Source organism: Scaptodrosophila lebanonensis, unplaced genomic scaffold (genome assembly GCF_003285725.1).
Source record: "Scaptodrosophila lebanonensis strain 11010-0011.00,11010-0021.00 unplaced genomic scaffold, SlebRS2 tig00000197-arrow-arrow-pilon, whole genome shotgun sequence".
NCBI classification, from domain to species: Eukaryota; Metazoa; Arthropoda; class Insecta; order Diptera; family Drosophilidae; genus Scaptodrosophila; species Scaptodrosophila lebanonensis.
The window spans coordinates 498,200-517,092 of record NW_022060610.1 but is presented as its reverse complement, the minus strand read 5'-3'; the positions used below and the strand labels follow the sequence as shown (position 1 = coordinate 517,092).

Below are 18,893 nucleotides of genomic sequence, written 5' to 3'. Positions count from 1 at the left end.
TGCATGAGCCGGCAGCCGCATCCCCCAGCGCCAGCGGGGGACGCGACGCGATATATGAAATGGTCCGCTTGACCAACGGAGTTTTGGAAGTTATATTTGTAGCGCATGAGCCTGCAGACATAACGTCAAAACACCGGCCACGCGGCGACTGATACCTTATAGTGAAAATACGTAGCTTTAAATAAATTAAAAATAATTAAGCAGTAGAATTTTTTCTTACTTTATGTTATTTAAACAGTTGCAAATATTTACTTGTAAGTTAAAAAACTAAATAAGGTAATATTAAGTTGGGGAACATGGATTTGACTTTATTTCAAATACTTATAGTAATTAAAATGTTATGCATTTTGGAAATTAAGTCATTTCAAGTCGACTCAAAGGTCCTACAATCAAAATACAAAATCTACAATTGTTATCCGATTAACTTCAAACTTAGTTTATATACTCTCACAAAGAATACAAAAAAACTGTATACTTGGATTTTCAATATTTTTCCTGCGGCCTGAATAATAATGATTTTCCGGTGGAAAATTCGGTAAACGAAAAGCTATTTGCAATCAACGCACAGCCCGAACGGTAAGAGCTAGGAGGCTGAAAATTGGACACATGTTGTCTTCAGTGCTGTAGCACTGAGAAGGGGTTTTGGAAAATTCGAACGCCAAGGGGGGGAAACGGGCTCCAACGTTTGTATGAAAATTCTACAATTTTCATCCAATCAACTTCAACCTAAGTTTGTATACTCTCAAAAAGAATACAAGAAAAACTGCATACTTGGTTTTTCACCATTTTTCCTGGGACATGAAAAAGGGGGGGTTTTCCGTGGAAAAATTGAAACACAATCAACACCCCACAGCCCAAACGGTAAAAGCTAGGAAACTGAAATTTGGGCTCAAGGGATTTTGGAAAATTCGAGCTCCAAAGGGGGGAAAAGTAGCTCCACAGTTTGTTTGAAAATTCTGCATTTCTGAATCGATCAACTTTAAATTTGGTTTTTATAATCTATTAAAAAATACAAACAAAACTGCATACTCGGTTTTTCGAAATTTGTGTTGGAGCTTGAATTATTGGGGTTTTAATATTTATTCATTTTTTCAAATGAAAAGTTTGTGTTATAAATTTTGTCCGATCGATTTCAAATTTGGGTAATATAATCTACGTAACTAAAATTACAACTTAGCATTTAACGATTTTTAAAATATGCATTTTACAAATGCAGGCAGAACAAACAATACAAAATATCAAACAGTTGGGGACAACTAAGTATACATACACACACACACACACACACACACATACATACATACATACAAGCAGCTGTTCGTGTAGTTGCGTGCAAACGGTTGAAGTAGCCAAAGCAAAATGTGAGACACTAATGTGTGAATGTTCATTTGTACACATGTATGTACATACATACATACATATGTATAAAAGTACATTCGTCTTGCACTGACAGGGCAAGAAATGTTAATTAATTAAAAATTATTAACATTATAACATTTTTATGTTATTTTTTCTTTGTTTAGTACATTTGGCATAAGGGGTTTTTAGGACAACGGACTAGAAGGGCGTACGCAGGTTGGGCAGGGGGGACATTGCTCCCCCTAGAAAGAATTTCGCATTATGAATTACACCAGCACCATATGTATTACATACGTACATACGTCTGTATGTATAGTATGTACATATGTACATCAATAAGTATGTATGTACGTACATACATTCTTATATACATATATAGGTTTGTATGTATGCAGTGGGCCATCGAACACTGTTGTTTAATTGTAATAAATAGTGTTCTATGGTTTCAAATCAAAATTTTTAAAACAACAACAACAACTTCAAGTTATTGGCTCGCAAATCTTCTTTCGTTTTTATCATTTACGGCTGTTAATTGCATACGCAAAATTACAAAAGTTTACAGTTACCGTACACATGCAAATAAATTTGTATGTATGTATGTATGTGTACAGTGAACAATCGAATACAGTATTATAATCAATAACTCTCAAACGATGTTTTTCGATGTATTTGTATTCGACATGTATTACGATATATCAACACAAGTATCGATATTTTCGATATATCGCAATTAATTTTATTATTGGGGTTTTAATATTTATTTACTTTTTCAAATGAATAGTTTGTGTTATAAATTTTGTCCGATCGATTTCAAATTTGGGTAATGTAATCAACATAACTATATCAACAAATTGGCATTCAACGATTAAAATATAGCAATATGTTTTTTACTTGCCATATATCAAATATCAAATAATTGGGGACATCACATACACACACTCACACATACATACAACAAGCAACAGTTCGTGTCTATGTGTGCCCATGCATACATACATATGTACATGCATATGTATGTTTGCCTGTATATGTATGTAGCATGTGCATACAAAACAACAACAACAACTGCAAGTCATTGGCTCGCTCTTCTTTCGTTTTGAGCATTTAATGTTAATTGCAAAGGCAAAACGCCAAAAGTTTACAGTTACCGTCTCTCGGCAACGACTGCGTAAGCGATAGTAAAGCAGAAACCGAATAACGGAGCTACGCATATTCTGCTTCGCATTGCGGGCAGATGTATGTATGTATGTATATGATTTGTTCTTATTGATCTCAATAAATAATTAGATTTTATTATTTAAATATTCTGCTTATTGCATTCAAACTTCGATATTTTGATGGTATCGGTGGCTTCAACTATCGAAAGTTTTACTCTAGCAAATTGAGATGAGAATTGTCAGTGCTTTTTGATCGTGGCTCATCGCTGCACGGCATTGACACGAGTGCCGTGTTTCATATTCCGGGTTTGTGCGTGACCGCATTGACTCAATATGGCACGAAAAGACTCAAATGTGAATTTATATTAGGATATACATAGTCTATCTTAAAACGTTGCGTTATCTCTATATATAAAACAGTTTGTCCTGACTAATTGGTGATCAACGCACAGCCCAAACGGTAAAAGATGAAATTTGGACTCAAGTATCCTTTCAAGTATCCATCATAGTGTAGGAGCACACTAAGAAAGGCTTTTGGAAAATATTAGTTATAGTGGTCATGTTCGTTTAACGAAATAGTTTGGCAAGAACAAAAATGTAACGGACTACTGAACAATTTTTTGTCAAGAACAGAATATGTTCATTTAAATACCTTAAATGCCTTCCTACTGGTAACTTATAAGGTGAAAACATATGGGTAGGTTATGCACACACAAAATAAATACAATTGGAAACATTATATTGAGCCGGGTTAAGACGGGCAATACCTGCTAGTTGAATTATAAAAAGATGTGCATACATACATATAAACATATACAAGTATGTATTTTTATTTATTTAATTACACCAGTCAAAACACCGGCCACGCGGCGACTGATACCTTATAGTGAGCATCGAAAAATAACCCTGGACAGCTCAGCCATACCCCAGGTGGAAAAATAACTTCTTTACAACATATAATGTGCATAACGACCCACATAGCTGTTCGTCAGCTTTTTAATTCGCACACCGTGTTAAATCAAAACCGTGTAAAAACATAGCTTCAGGTAACCCGACTGGGAGCTGTCGCATTCGTGCTCTCTGTGAGCGAATTTCATTTCATTCGCAGAGAGGCAGTCAACAGTGACGGTCGATCTGTGCCGCTTATGCTCTTTGAATGTGTGCGTGCACATATATGCATGTATACGTTTATATGTATTTGTTCTTTTGCTGTTTTGCGAGCAGTAGCTCCGCTTTTCGTTTTCAGATTTCGCCTGCTACATGGGCATGAGAATTTCATACACTGTTGCCATCTTCTGTCGCATGCGTATGCAAGTGAACTTTGTCAACAGTGTATGGGTTTCTAAGAACGCCTATAAAAGCACACATACATATGTACATATATGTGTATGTATGCATATGTAGTGTTCATATGCAAACAGTAGCCATGACATTGTCATGACCTATCTCAACTTGTATTTATGCACAAGCAATTTTGTTGATTGACTATTTCCTATTTTTGTTTGATTGGCTTGCATATTAATTTAAAAATATTTGGTAAAAATGTCAGTTGGCATTCAAATCAAATTAATTTAAAAATATTAGTTTAAAAATATTTTATTTAATTTAATTTATGTATGTTCTTGGTAAAAATGTCAGTTGACAAATTGGCCGATATTTTATATGAAAATATGTACTATACATTTAAAAGTTTCAAAATCTTGTAAAATTTGTAAAACTGGTGTAATTAAATAAATAAAAATACATACTTGTATATGTTTATATGTATGTATGCACATCTTTTTATAATTCAATAAATATTGTTTTTTCTTATTTAATTCGCCGCTCAAATTTGTTACCGATCTAATATATGAGCAAACATCTTAGATCGGTATCCAGGGAACACCACGTGGAGGCAATCAACATTTTAATGGGGTCCTAAATTAATTAATAGGACCTTTGAGTCGACTTGAAATGACTTAATTTCAAAAATGCATAACATTTTAATTACTATAAGTATTTGAAATAAAGTCAAATCCATATTCCCCACTTAATATTACCTTATTTAGTTTTTTAACTTACAAGTAAATATTTGCAACTGTTTAAATAACATAAAATAAGAAAAAATTCTACTGCTTAATTATTTTTAATTTATTTAAAGCTACCTTGGAGTTCTTACTTCCAGCAATCCTATCTGTTATCCATTTAAAATTTTTTCTAATTAAAATCAAAATGAAATCATTAAATAACTGAAAGTTGGTAGTCACATTAGGTTAGTGATTATATATCCGTATACCAAGTTTCATTATGATAGAATGATCGGAAAGAAAGTTATAGCCATATAACCAGGTCCCATGCACACATACATACATATGTACAAGTACACAAACACGCATAAGGCACGATTCTGATGTAAATGTAAATGTATGTATGCATGCATGGAATATTTTATATTTAATTTAGTTAATTAATTAAATTAATTTAGTTAATTAATTAAATTAAATTAATTAATTAATTAAATTACTTTTTTGTGGGGTGGTACAGGGTATTTAAGAGTTGACCCTGCTCGTCTTTAGCATTCCTTTCTTGTTGAAATTAAGACATTTCAAGTCGACTCAAAGGTCCTATTAATTAATTTAGGACCCCATTAAAATGTTGATTGCCTCCACGTGGTGTTCCCTGGATACCGATCTAAGATGTTTGCTCATATATGTACATTATTAGATCGGTAACAAATTTGAGCGGCGAATTAAAAAAGAAAAAACAATATTTATCTCTATATATATAAAACAGTTTGTCCTGACTGACTGACTGACTGACTGACTGATTGGCAATCAACGCACAGCCCAAACGGTAAGAGCTAGGAAGCTGAAATTTGGACACAAGATCCCTCTTATAGTGAAAGTGAGCACTAAGAAGGGGTTTCGGAAAATTCTAGCTCCAAAGGGGGGAAAACGAGCTTTAAAAAATATTAGTTATAGTGGTCATGTTCGTTTAACGAAATAGTTTGGCAAGAACAAAAATGTAACGGACTACTGAACAATTTTTTGTCAAGAACAGAATATGTTCATTTAAATACCTTAAATGCCTTCCTACTGGTAACTTATAAGGTGAAAACATATGGGTAGGTTATGCACACACAAAATAAATACAATTGGAAACATTATATTGAGCCGGGTTAAGACGGGCAATACCTGCTAGTTGAATTATAAAAAGATGTGCATACATACATATAAACATATACAAGTATGTATTTTTATTTATTTAATTACACCAGTTTTACAAATTTTACAAGATTTTGAAACCCTTAAATGTATAGTACATATTTTCATATAAAATATCGGCCAATTTGTCAACTGACATTTTTATCAAGAACATACATAAATTAAATTAAATAAAATATTTTTAAACTAATATTTTTAAATTAATTTGATTTGAAATACGCTCACAGAGTGCAGGAATGCGACAGCTCCCAGTCGGGTTACCCGACGTGCGACAGCTCCCATTCGGCAAATACCCGAACAGCTATGGGAGCTGTCGCTCACAATTTTGATGGGACGTTTTCGTTGTATGAAATGAAGCATCTATATGTTGTATGGTTAGTTCCTTAGGCTAGGGGGGGTATTGGCAAATATCGATAAAAACAATGATGAACCGCCAGTTTTTTGTAGTTTCTATGTGACTGGTGACAAAATTATAAAAAAGCGGGAAAAAAGCCAAATATATTTCTAAACAAGAAAGGAATTCTAAAGTCGAGCGAGGTCAACTCTTAAATACCATGTACCTCCCACCAAAAAGGAAAATATGCAAAAAAAAATTTTAAATTAATTTTAAAAAATTATATTAATTAAATTATTTAATTAAATACTACTGTCCGTCCGTCTGCCCGTCCGACCGTCTGTCTGTACGAACGCAAGGATTACAGAAAGTATAAGAGCTAAAATAACCAAACTTGGTATCCAGATTCTCCTAAATCCGCAAAAGTACGAGTTTGAGTTTTTTTTTTTCTGATAGACATTTTTTTTAAGTATTTTAAGTTATGTACCTAATTTACTAAAAAATGAAAACACGAAAGTAAATATGAAATTACGTAACTGCCAATTTTAGTGCGCTGTCAACTCTGCCGAGGCTGTTAGACTATGTCATCAACAGTAAGCTGGAGCACACAGCTCACTGGAGGGGATGTTTGGAAAAATGAAAAACAGCCGTAGTTAAAATCTCTAGGGTTTCCTGTGGGACCTCTGCATATGTGTAAAATTATTATAGAAATTTAAAAAAAAGTACATAAAATTGAAAACAAGTAAAAAAGCTAAAGTCGGGTGTCCCGACTTTGAAATACTTTGTACATATGTTTACAATAATTATAGATAATAAAAAAAATAAAGAAAATTTTAAAAAAAATTTTGATCGATTTTACCTTTCTCGGTATACACGTAAATGGTGTATAATTGCACATTTACATAGCAATTGCGTCTGTGTGAGTGTATGTATGCCTATGCGCATCTATACGTGTCTGTGTAAACATATTAGTAGTCAACCAAACAGCAACATCAACAACAGCCGCGGGCAGCGCTTGAGCAGCGCTTGAGCAGCGCTTGAGCAGCGCTTGAGCAGCGCTTGAGCAGCGCTGCAGCAGCAAATATATTTATGGCTATAACTTCTCGTTAAATCGGTCTATCATAGTGAAACTTGGCAGATTGACACATAATTACTAACTGAGGGTATTTGAAAAATTTTCCAAGAATTACGGTAGTTAGCGAAAATCGCGATTTGCATGGGAGAGGGGGTGGGAGGGAAATTCCAAAATACACATTTTCTGTGTATTCACATAAGGCATCTGGGACTAAAATTTGGTGCCCGTAGGTCTTATAGTCTCCGAGATATAGGCGATTATAATAATGGAAAATCGGGAAAACCCCCATAGGGGGGTAGTGGGGGGGAAAATCAAAAAAATAAAACAATCTCGTATGAATACACACATAAGGTATCTTTGTGCAAAGTTTGGTGTCTCTACCTCTTATAGTTTCTGAGATAGGGTGTTCATACGGACAGACAGACAGACAGACAGAGCTAGATCGACTCGTCTCGTCATGCTGATCAAGAATATATATACTTTGTGGGGTCTGCCACGCCTCCTTCTGCCTGTTACATTTTCAGCTCCCGCAAACCTAATATACTCTTGTAAATTTTATGTACAATTTAAAGGAAGCGTAATATTACATTTTTTTTGATCGAATTTACCGCCTAGGGTAATCGAGCTCACGTAATTGGTGTATAGCTGCACATTTACATGGGTGTGTCGGTGTGTGAGTATGTGTGCACCAGATGCGGGCAATGCTTGAACAGATATTGATATTACATACAGTTGTGCTCAAAATAATAGTAGTGATACTTTTCACTACGTTCGTATTTTTATAGCCTGTACCCAAAGGGTGAAAGGCTATACTAGTTTTGTGCGCAGAAGGAGGCGTGGCAGACCCCACAAAGTATATATATTCTTGATCAGGGTGACAAGCCGAGTCGATTTAGCCATGTCCGTCTGTCCGTCCGTCCGTCTGTATGAGCGCAAGGATCTCAGAAGGTACAAGAGCTAGAATTACCAAACTTGGTATCCAGGTTCCCCTAAGCCCTAGGCAGGTCAAGTTTATTTTTTTATTCTGATACACCCCCCCCCCTACTCCCCCGCAATTCGTGTTTTATTGTATAACTTCCGTAATTCTTGGAATTTTGAAATCAGTTTTAGTAGTTACGTCCAATTAGTGCTTATGTGTCCGTATCATCATGATAGGTCAATTCTGAAGAAAGTTATAGCCATAAATAAAATCGCTGCTCATGCTTTGCCTCCAGCTCTGTCGGCAGCGCTGCCCGCAGCTGTTGTTGTTGTTGCTGCTTTGGTTCAACTTTGTGCTGCATACATACACGCATATAAATACAAATAGACACGTGATATAAATGTAAAACTGTACATAAACATGTCTTCTATGTATGTATTAAATAAATTTTCTTAATTAATTTAATTAATTAATTTAATAAATTAATTTAATTTTTTTAAATATTTTTTTTTTTAATTTTTCTTTTTTGTGGAGAGTACAGGCTTTTTTACTGGCGGGCTTGCTCGACTCTAGCGTTATATCTTGTTGGGTTTCCTTTCATTTTTAATCGTTTCTTTCTGATCTGATCTACAACAAGAGCGCAATAAAATATCGCGTTACTTTAGCCTTTTGTGCACTTGTTGTTGTTGGTATTTGCATTTTCCACAGCTAGTCCCTATTCCCTTCTCAAAATAATAGTAGTGCTTGCACAAACATTCCAAAAATATTAAGTGTGTCGCTCCTTAAGCTCACGAAAAGTTGCAAATAGTAAATTCTATTATAGCCTGTACCCAAAGGGTGAAAGGCTATACTAGTTTTGTGCGCATGTATGTAACACACAGAAGGAGGCGTGGCAGACCCCACAAAGTATATATATTCTTGATCAGGATGGGAAGACGAGTCGATATAGCCATGTCCGTCTGTCAGTCTGACCGTCTGTCCGTCTGTCTGTATGAGCGCAAGGATCTCAGTAAGTACAAGAGCTAGGATAACCAAAATTGGTATCAAGGTTCCTATAAGCCCTAGGCAGAACGAGTTTGTTTATTTTTTCTGATACACCCCCCCACTCCCCCGCAATTCGTATTTTTTCTTATAACTTCCGTAATTCTCGGAATTTAAAAATCATCATCATGGTCAATTCTGAAGAAAGTTATAGCCATAAGTAAAATCGCTGCTCATGCGCTGCCTGCAGCTCTGTCGGCAGCGCTGCCCGCAGCTGTTGTTGTTGTTGTTGCTTTTGTTCAACTTTGTGCTGCATACATACACGCATATGAACACGCATAGGTACGTGATGTAAATGTATGCTGTTTAAACTGAACATAAACATGTATTCTAATTTAATTTAATTAATTATTTTAATTAATTAATTCATTCTTTTTTTTAATAATTTAATTTTTTTTAAATTTTTTTTTTTTTAATTTTTCCTTTTTGTGGAGAGTACAGGCTATTTTACTGTCGGGCTTGCTCGACTGTAGCGTTCTATCTTGTTTCTTATAACTTCCAATTTTGGTAGGTACATCCAGTTAGTACTAATGTGTCCGTGTGCCAAATTTCATCATGATAGGTCAATTCTGAAGAAAGTTATAGCCATAAGTAAAATCGCTGCTCATGCGCTGCCTGCAGCTCTGTCGGCAGCGCTGCCCGCAGCTGTTGTTGTTGTTGCTGCTTTGGTTCAACTTTGTGCTGCATACATACACGCATATAAACACGCATAGGTACGTGATGTAAATGTATGCTATTTAAACTGAACATAAATATGTATTCTAATTTAATTTAATTAATTATTTTAATTAATTAATTCATTCATTTTTTTTAATAATTTAATTTAAAAAAAATTTTTTTTTTTTAATTTATTCTTTTTGTGGAGAGTACAGGCTATTTTACTGTCGGGCTTGCTCGACTGTAGCGTTCTATCTTGTTTTTTAATAGTTTACAATAGTTTCCAATACACATTTTAGTTTGTTTTTTTTCTGATATGGGTAGAGCCAAGCACTGCACTCCTGAACGACGTGCAATCATTCAAAAATTGATATTAGAGGGCAAAACTTACAATGAAGTTCAAAATGTAGTAGGTTGTTCTCCTACAATGGTGTGTAATGCTATAAATTTTATCCCAGGCCCTGAAGCACGTGAAAGACCTCGCGCTATGTCAGATAAATTGGCGACCCGTATATATGGCTATAACTTCCTTTCAAATTTACCTATCAACGTGAAAATTAACAGGCGGACAAAAATTCACTTACTGAGGTGATAAATTTTTCGAGATGTAGATGATTATCCAACGATGCTACTCTGCCGCGGGTATACTCGCCGGCTGAAATTTAATTTATAGGTACCCCAAAGTGCAAACATTGAAATCCGCGGTTTCCCAAAAATATATGTACTTTAATTAATAACCATGACCTTTTACTACACGTCCACTCCTAAACGCCTCCAGACTCCGATTTACCTAAAACTAAACTCAAGCCACGTTTCTTACTTACACTACTACAGAAGTCAATATATATCAACTTATATACTAAACTTATAAACTAGGATTACAACTACACCCATGCCCGACGTGTCGCAGCATCCAGCTAGCGCGTCGTTACAATTATACGAACGGTGTTTCCGAAAATCTCCAAAGGGGGGAAGTGATATATAAAATAATAAGACACACGTATATCGTACACATATAGGGCATCTGTGTACAAAATTTGGTGTCTCTAGCTCTTAATGTCTCTGAGACCCAAGTATTCATACGGGCGGACATGCAGACAGGGGTAGATCGATTCGTCTTGTCATGCTGATCAAGAATATATTAATTTGTGGAGTCTACTACGTACACATGTACAGAGTACAATAAAAACAAGAGAGAACGCTACAGTCGAGCAAGCCCGACAGTGTAATACCCTGTACCCAGGTAAACTTCCGTCACTGAGTTATATGCGCCCAAAAAAAGGAACAAGAAGAGCGAACTTGTTGCAGCAGTTTGGGGGGGTTGTACTGGAGAGAATTTGTTTTGCTAATAACTTTTCTTAGAATTGACTGAATTGGATAAAATTTTGAACAACAGTAGACAATTATATAGTAATTATGTGTGCAAAGCTTGATTTAGGTAGCATTTGAAATGTGGACGCTATTGACGAAATTCTGTAGCGGGGGAAGGGAAAATAAACTCGAAAATAAACTCGTCCTTTCTTGGACCTAGGAGAATCTGGATGCCAACTTTGGTTATTCTAGCTTTTATAGTTTCTGAGATCCTTGCGTTCATCCAGACGGACGGACAGACGGACGGACGGACGGACATGTCTAGATCGATTTCTCTCGTCATGCTGATTCAGAATATATATACTTTATGGGGTCGGAGATGCTTCCTTCTTCATGTTACATACTTTGCACAAACCTAATATACCCTTTTTACCCTACGGGTACAGGGTATAATAAAGTAAACTCGTGTTACCTAGGGACTAGGAACGTATACATGCCAAGTTTATGCCTAGCCGTTTCCAAAATTCAGGCGTACATCCAGACAGACGGGCAAACGGGCGGATGGACGGAAAGATGGACGGTCGTGTCTAAGTCGATTTCTCTCGTCATGCTGATTAAGAATATATACTTGTATACAAGTACTTTATGGGGTTTGTACGTCTCTTTCTACTTATTACATTTTTCTTTTGCACAAACCCAATATATTCTTGTACCTTTTAGGTAGATCATAGTTGGCGCTATTCGCAAGGATTTTTAAAGTTTCCCTAAAGCAACACAAGCTCAACGGAGTAAACCTCCCCTTCAGTAATTCTCAAAAATATTTATACTATTTTAGGGAGTTTCAGTATCACATACAAAAAGAATACTCTAGTATATAGTATATACCTGTTTCAAATGGGTTTAATTTTTTAGTACATACCTGAAGATCCTCCATATTAATATTATTACTCCAGATATTTATGTTAGGTTGGACTTGTGGGTCTATTTGTTCACTATACGGGTCTAGTTTTTGGAGTTTTGTTATTATTAAGCCAAACGTAAAAGTTGAAATTGGTGGCGTAGTCTCGAAAAAATCAATCATATATTCATCCAGGGAAGAGCTTTCAAAGGACATGTTGTCTTTAATGCTATTGTACATATATTATAAACATTGCAATAAAAATACTTACTGTAATTCACTTCTTTGTAATGGTGTATTGAATAGAATAACAAATTCTTTAGGCCTTGCAATCGACACCGTAAAGGGTACCTAAAATTAACAAAATTGTACTTTTATACTTCGTACATAAAATGTGCAAGAGTAAGTATATTAAATATACTGTACCCCATCCAAAAATAAGAAAAAAAGTAAAAGAAAATATTTGAAACATTAATTTAAATTAAATACAGAATTAAGTCAACAAACAGCAACAACAACAACAGCTGCGAGCAGAGATTACATTCATGGCTATAACTTTCGTTCTAATTGACCTATTTATAAATATGCGCTAGCTTATTCAGCACTATTTATTTAATATAAGTATACTATGTTGGTGGAGAAATAGTTGTGTGTAACAATGCGCGTGTGTGTGTGTATTGTATTGTATCGTAATGTATTGTGCAACGACCGCTGTGAAGTGCGATGTGTATGTGCTGACTGATTCGAACTGACTGACTAAAAGGAGTGGGAGACTATACACCAAGAAAAAGGTGTTGCCTCGGAATGGCCCAGCGAAGTCGATGCGGAAGCGTGACCATGGACGCTTGGCAGATTCCCAGTGATGCGTAGCTGTTTATATTGGCTTGTTTCTGTTTTGCTGGCATGGTATGTGGCGTTTAACAAACAATTCGGTTCGATGTAGCTACGAGCTAAGGCCTTAATTTTAAAAATCCCTGGATGAGGGGCATCCAAGGCACTTACAAGGTGTGTTCGAAAGTAAACAGGGCTTTTTGAAACTAGCGCCCCCTGGTGGTGCTTTCTATATGTCGACTGGTGCGTTAGAATCTGCTATCTTTATCGATTTTCCATGACATTTCACCGATTGGAAGTGAAGTTGTTGCGTTTTAAGTGTCAGTGTTTGTGTTATCGGTGCGAAAATGAGCTTCGAACAAAGAGCCAACATTAAATTTTGTTTTAAAATTGGTAAAACTTATATCGGAACGTTTCAATTGATGGAACAAGGACATAAATGACGATCAACATGTGGGCCAATCAAAATTCGTGATCACCGAAAATTCCATCGAAACTGTGCGTGAATTCATCAAAAATCAGCCGAAATCGTCATTGAAATTGATGGAAATTGAATTAAACATCTCCAAAACATAGACGTATCGCATTTTGACCGAACATTTGGGCTTACGAAAGGTGTGTGCACGGTTAGTTCCGCACAAATTGACTGACGACCAAAAATTGCTCTTATCGATCGACGCTTGTGACCGATTATTTGACCAAAAATCATATTTTAACCATTAACCACTCGCCGTATTCACCTGATATGGCACCGTGCGACTTCTACCTTTTCGGAAAAATGCATTTGTCCATGAAAGAAAAGCGTTATGCAGACGTAGAGGCCATTCAAAAGGCGTGCACCGGCATACTGGCGGCCATACCGGCCAACGAGCTAAAACACTCGTTCGACATGCTTTTGGATCGTGCAAAAAGCTGTATTGAAGCAGAAGGAGACTATTTTGAATAAAATAAATTGATTTTGCCGAAAAAACCATTTGTTCTGTTTTTTTTTTAAAAGTCCTGTTTACTTTGGAACACTCCTTGTAAGATGGCTTGTCTACACAACGGCGGTACCACCACACGGTTTCCCCAGACCAGGACTTCTCTATTGGTTGTAAGCTCGTTTTGGCGAGTGCTAAACAGGTACAATTTATCGGAGTTCGGGACTTTGGTTTTCGGCCAGCCCCTTTTTACCCAGTTGAGAACTTTTGAGATTTGCAAGCGTATGTGCGTTAACGATATGTGTGGTGGGCCACTCAATCATCATTATTTCTTTAGTACACTCAGGCTGCGTTGCCTATTCTAGTTCCAGGGCGATGTATAAAGGTAAAATCATAGGCGTGAAGGAAAATTGCTCGGCGCAGCATCTGATTCGAAATTACATTTGGAACAAATTTCGCAGTTGTGATAAGTGCGATAAGTGCGATCGCTTCTCTATCAATTTGTTCCTAATTTCTCTCCGCCTTTGAGAATGTTCTTGAATAAAAACAGTCGGTTTCTCTGTTCCGTCTGGCAAGCGGTGACTTAAAACAGCTCCGATTCCATTGGGCGATGCATCACATGTCAATAATAATGGCAGGGCGCCATCGTAGTGCATTAACACATCATCAGACGCTACCAACTGTTTAAGTGTAGTAACAGTTTCTTGTGTTGTCGTTTTCATGTGCGCACAGTCGTAGTGAGAGAAATAGCAATTGCTTTATCAACGAATAGCGGAATGTGTAGATGCGTTGTTGTCGCTCATACCGCATACACATTTAGTTTGCAATTCCTTTTGTGCTGCCGTAATGGTATCTTTTGCAGAGGCGTTTGCGGCAGCAACAGTGTATGTATACGAAAATCAACTAGCATACTTTAATAATTACATTTTTGGAAATATCCCATCCTCGTCGCCAGTTTTAAGCGGGGTTCGTAAAATGCGACCAAAACTCATTCGGACACACGAGAAATTCTGTCGCGGGTCGCTGCCGATAGCAGTAGAGTGTCGTACGAGCCGGGCTGCAGAAGCCGAGCACTCTGTTGCTGTCGGCAGCAATATATATATATATACTTTGTGGAGTCTGCAAGGCCTCCTTCTTTGTGTTACGTATGTACATTCGCACAAAACTAGTATACCCTTTCACACTTTGGGTACAGGGTATAAAAATTCTTCAAATAATATCTCATATTTAGTCTAATAAGGTAAGTTACAACTTTATAACTTCAATTGTCAATTATTTATTTAGCTTTTGACTTAAGAAATTTGAAGAAGTGTGTTTAATATGGTAAATATGCTAAATATGTTACCTTAAATTCTGGTTCATCGAAGCACGGAATCACTCGTCTAGCGTTATTCGGTCTCATATTTGTAGCAAAATATACTTCTTTATTATTTTTTGATGAGTTGATATAAAACCCTTTAAAGAGTCCTTCTGAATTTTCCCAAACATCTCCATTAAACGGTATTTCTAATACGCATTCAGTACCTTGTTTTATGGTATCTTTTAAATAAATAATATATATTGTTTTTTTTGGCATCCTATCCCCTCGTACAATGGATATGTTTTCCAACGATGATTCATTACCACTATAAATAAACACAACTTAAAGAAAACAGTATATATCCTTAAAATATATTTAAATGTACTCGTATATGTATATATATATATATATATATATATATATATATATATATATATATATATATATATATATATATATATATATATATATATATATATATATATATATATATATATATATATATATATATATATATATATATATATATATATATAGAGTATATATGCGTTTTCCCGAATTTGAATGGAATTTATTTTTTATAATACTTACGGATTCGTCCAAACACTTCTTTTTAATTTGATATTTCTATCATTTATGTATAAGTCATAATGAGCATGAATCATAATTTTCTTTGAATCAGCTTTACATATTAAATTCATTCTTATAAACCCATCAAAAGTACTTTCATTGATCTTGGGTTCTAAATAAATCTCGTAGCTAGTTGGCACAACATCTTTGGATAGGCGAACATCTGAAATAAGTGCATGCGTTGCAGCTAGATCTATGCTTCTTTTGACGGCTTGCTGCAATTTAAAAAAAATATTAATGTATCGTATGAGTGGCGGATATGGTCATGTAAAATTAATGCAATTCCGTAATTCGTAAATCATGGCAAGTCGACTCACAACCTTCTCGTGGTATCTGCTTGGTGTCAGGTCTCCATATGGAATAGATGGTAAGTTAAATCTGGCAGGTAATGTGAGTGGCGAAGGGTTCCCCCGAATGCCAGGCTTGTCTGTGCCAAAGGGTGTAGGTTTGCATGAGGTGAAAAATGTAACAGGCAGAAGGAGGCATGACAGGCAGGCATCTGTCTGTATGTCCGTTCGTATAATCACCTATGTCTCGGACACTATAAGACCTAGAGGCAAGAAATTTTAGTCGCTTATATGAATACGCAAAAATTTGTATTTCAGAAATTTCCTCTTCCCCTCCAGTTAGTGATATGTATCCGTATGCCACACAGACACGCATAGAGTCAAATAGACACAACTGTTATGTAAATGTGCAATTATACAGCCTTTATGTGATTGCGCAGTGTGCAATTGCGTCTATGTATGTTTATGCGCGTGTATTCGTGTCTGTGTAAGCATGTTTGCAGTCAACCAACAACAGTCAGCATCAACAACAGCTGCCGGCAGCGCTTCGGCAGCAAATATATTTATGGCTATAACTTCCTGCTAAATCGGTCTATCATGATGAAACTTGGCATAGGGACACATAGGCACTAACTGGGGGCATTTGCATTTGAGTTCGAAATTCCAAGAATTACGGGAGTTAGAGAAAATCGCGATTTGCGGTGGAGAGGAGGGAGGGAGGGAAATTCCAAAATATACATTTTCTGCGTATTCACACAAAGCATCTTGGACTAAAATTTGGTGTTCCTAGGTCTTATAGTCTCCGATGTATAGGTGAATATACGAATGGAAAATCGGAAAAACCCCCATGGGGGGTGTGGGGGAAATCAAAAAAATAAAACAAACTTGCACAGCGTACACATATGATGCATGTTTGTGCAAAGTTTGGTGTCTCTACCTCTTATAGTCTCTGAGATCCAGGTGTTCGTCCGGACAGATAGACAGACAGGGCTAGATCGACTTGTCTCGTCATGCTGATCAAGAATATATATACTTTGTGGGGTCTGCCACGCCTCCTTCTGCCTGTTACATTTTTCAGCTCCCGCAAACCTAATATACTTCTGTACATTTCATGTACAGAGTATAATTAAGAAAATTAAAAAAGTTTACAAAATTTAATGGGTGTAGAACTAAATGTTTACAAAGGAATTGTGCTTGTCTATGTAAGTTTGTCTGTGTGTGAGCATGTATGATAACAATAACAACATGGAAACTCCGAGTCAATACACAAACAAGTGGAGAAGCTAAAGTCGAGTGTCCCAGCTTTGAAATACTCTGTACATATGTATGTGTAGAAAAATTATGCCTGTATGTGAGTGTGTCTGTTATTCTATCGTGTGCCTGCGCAAAGCAGTAACAACAACAACAGCTGCATGCATTGCTTGCGCAAGATGACATATACTATATGGCTATAACTTCCTGTTAAATCAACCTATCATAATGAAACTCGGCTACTGACTCATAATCACTAACTGGGCTTTTCCGATATTCAATGAAAAATTCTAAGAAATACGGGAGTTATGAAAAATCAGTGAGTGAGGGGGAGAGGGACATATTCACATTAGGCATCTGGGACTAGAATTTGGTGTCCATACGTCTTATAGTCTGCGAGATATAGGTGAGATTATGCGAACGAAAATCCCCCATGGGGGGACATCTTCGTGCAAAATTTGGTGTCTTTAGCTTTTATAGTCTCTGAGATCCAGGTGTTCATACGGACATTTTTCCTTTTTTTTGTGGAAGTGGGTATAGGTTAATTAAGAGATGAGCCCACTCGACTTTCTTTCTTTATTTATTGATATAATCAAATCACAGATGGATAACTTTTGTTTTTGTGGGCGTGTGTATAGGTTATTTAAGAGATGAGCCCGCTCGACTCTAACATTTCTTTATTTATTGATATAATCAAATCACACTTGGATTACTTACGTTTTCTTCCGTTTTACTGCAGATAATCGCAATCACCAAAAAAATTTTTTGTAATATAAAGAGCTCCATTTTATCTAAAAAAATAAAATTATTTGAAGTTTTTATGTATAATTGAATGAATAGTATTTACACATTTTGTTTTTTTATACCTTGTACCCAAAGGGTAAACGAGTATATTAGTGTACATGGAACACAAAGAAGGAGGCGTGGCAGACCGCACAGGGTATATATATTCTTGATCAGGATAACAAGCCGAGTCGATATAGCCATGCCCTTTTGTCTGTCTGTTTGTATGAACGCAAGGATCTCAGAAAGTATAAGAACTAGAATAACCAAAGTTGGTATCCAGATTCTCCTACGCCCGAGGAAGGGCAAGTTTGTTCATTTTTCCCGATGCACTCCCCCACTTCCGCGCTATTAGCGATTTTCTATAACTCCCGTAATTCTTGGAATTTTGAACTAAAATTTGGTAGTCACATTCAGCGATTATATATCCGTGTACCAAGTTTCATTATGATAGGTTGATTTGAAAGAAAGTTATAGCCATTTGACATAATTATGTAATGCACAAATATACATATATGTACAAGTACACAAACACGCATAGGCACGATTCTGATGTAAATGTAAATGTATGTGTGGAATATTTTATATTTCATTTAATTAATTAATTAAATTAATTATTTAATCAATTCTTTTTTTGGGGTGGTAGAGGGTAATTAAGAGTTGAGCCTGTTCGACTTTAGCATTCCTTTCTTGTTTTTTTGTGGGTGGTGCAGGGCTTTTAAGAGTTAAGTCTGCTCAAATTTAGCATTCCTTTCTTGTTTATACGCTGTACCCGCAGGGTAAATAGGGTACATTCCGACTTTGCATAGGTAATCTATATACAATTATTAACTTTTTCTTCACATTTCATCCAAATCGGTTAATTCTACGAAAAATTATTAGCAAACAAGTAAAAAAGCTAAAGTCGTCTGTCCCGACTTTGAAATACTTTGTACAT

At 36.0% G+C, this 18,893-nt stretch overlaps 1 protein-coding gene across 1 annotated transcript in view; it reads right to left on the bottom strand.

The window, feature by feature from the left end:
- Positions 1-17,959, bottom strand: part of LOC115629991 (aminopeptidase N) — a 56,768-nt gene extending 38,809 nt beyond the window's left edge. Inside the window, exons 1-5 of the mRNA XM_030526617.1 lie at positions 17,891-17,959; positions 15,613-15,850; positions 15,051-15,244; positions 12,226-12,305; positions 11,976-12,156 (exon numbers count right to left, since the gene is read on the bottom strand). Coding sequence (XP_030382477.1) covers positions 11,976-12,156; positions 12,226-12,305; positions 15,051-15,244; positions 15,613-15,850; positions 17,891-17,959 — 762 coding nt within the window. The remainder of the gene's footprint in view (positions 1-11,975; positions 12,157-12,225; positions 12,306-15,050; positions 15,245-15,612; positions 15,851-17,890) is intronic.
- Positions 17,960-18,893: the final 934 nt, after the last annotated feature.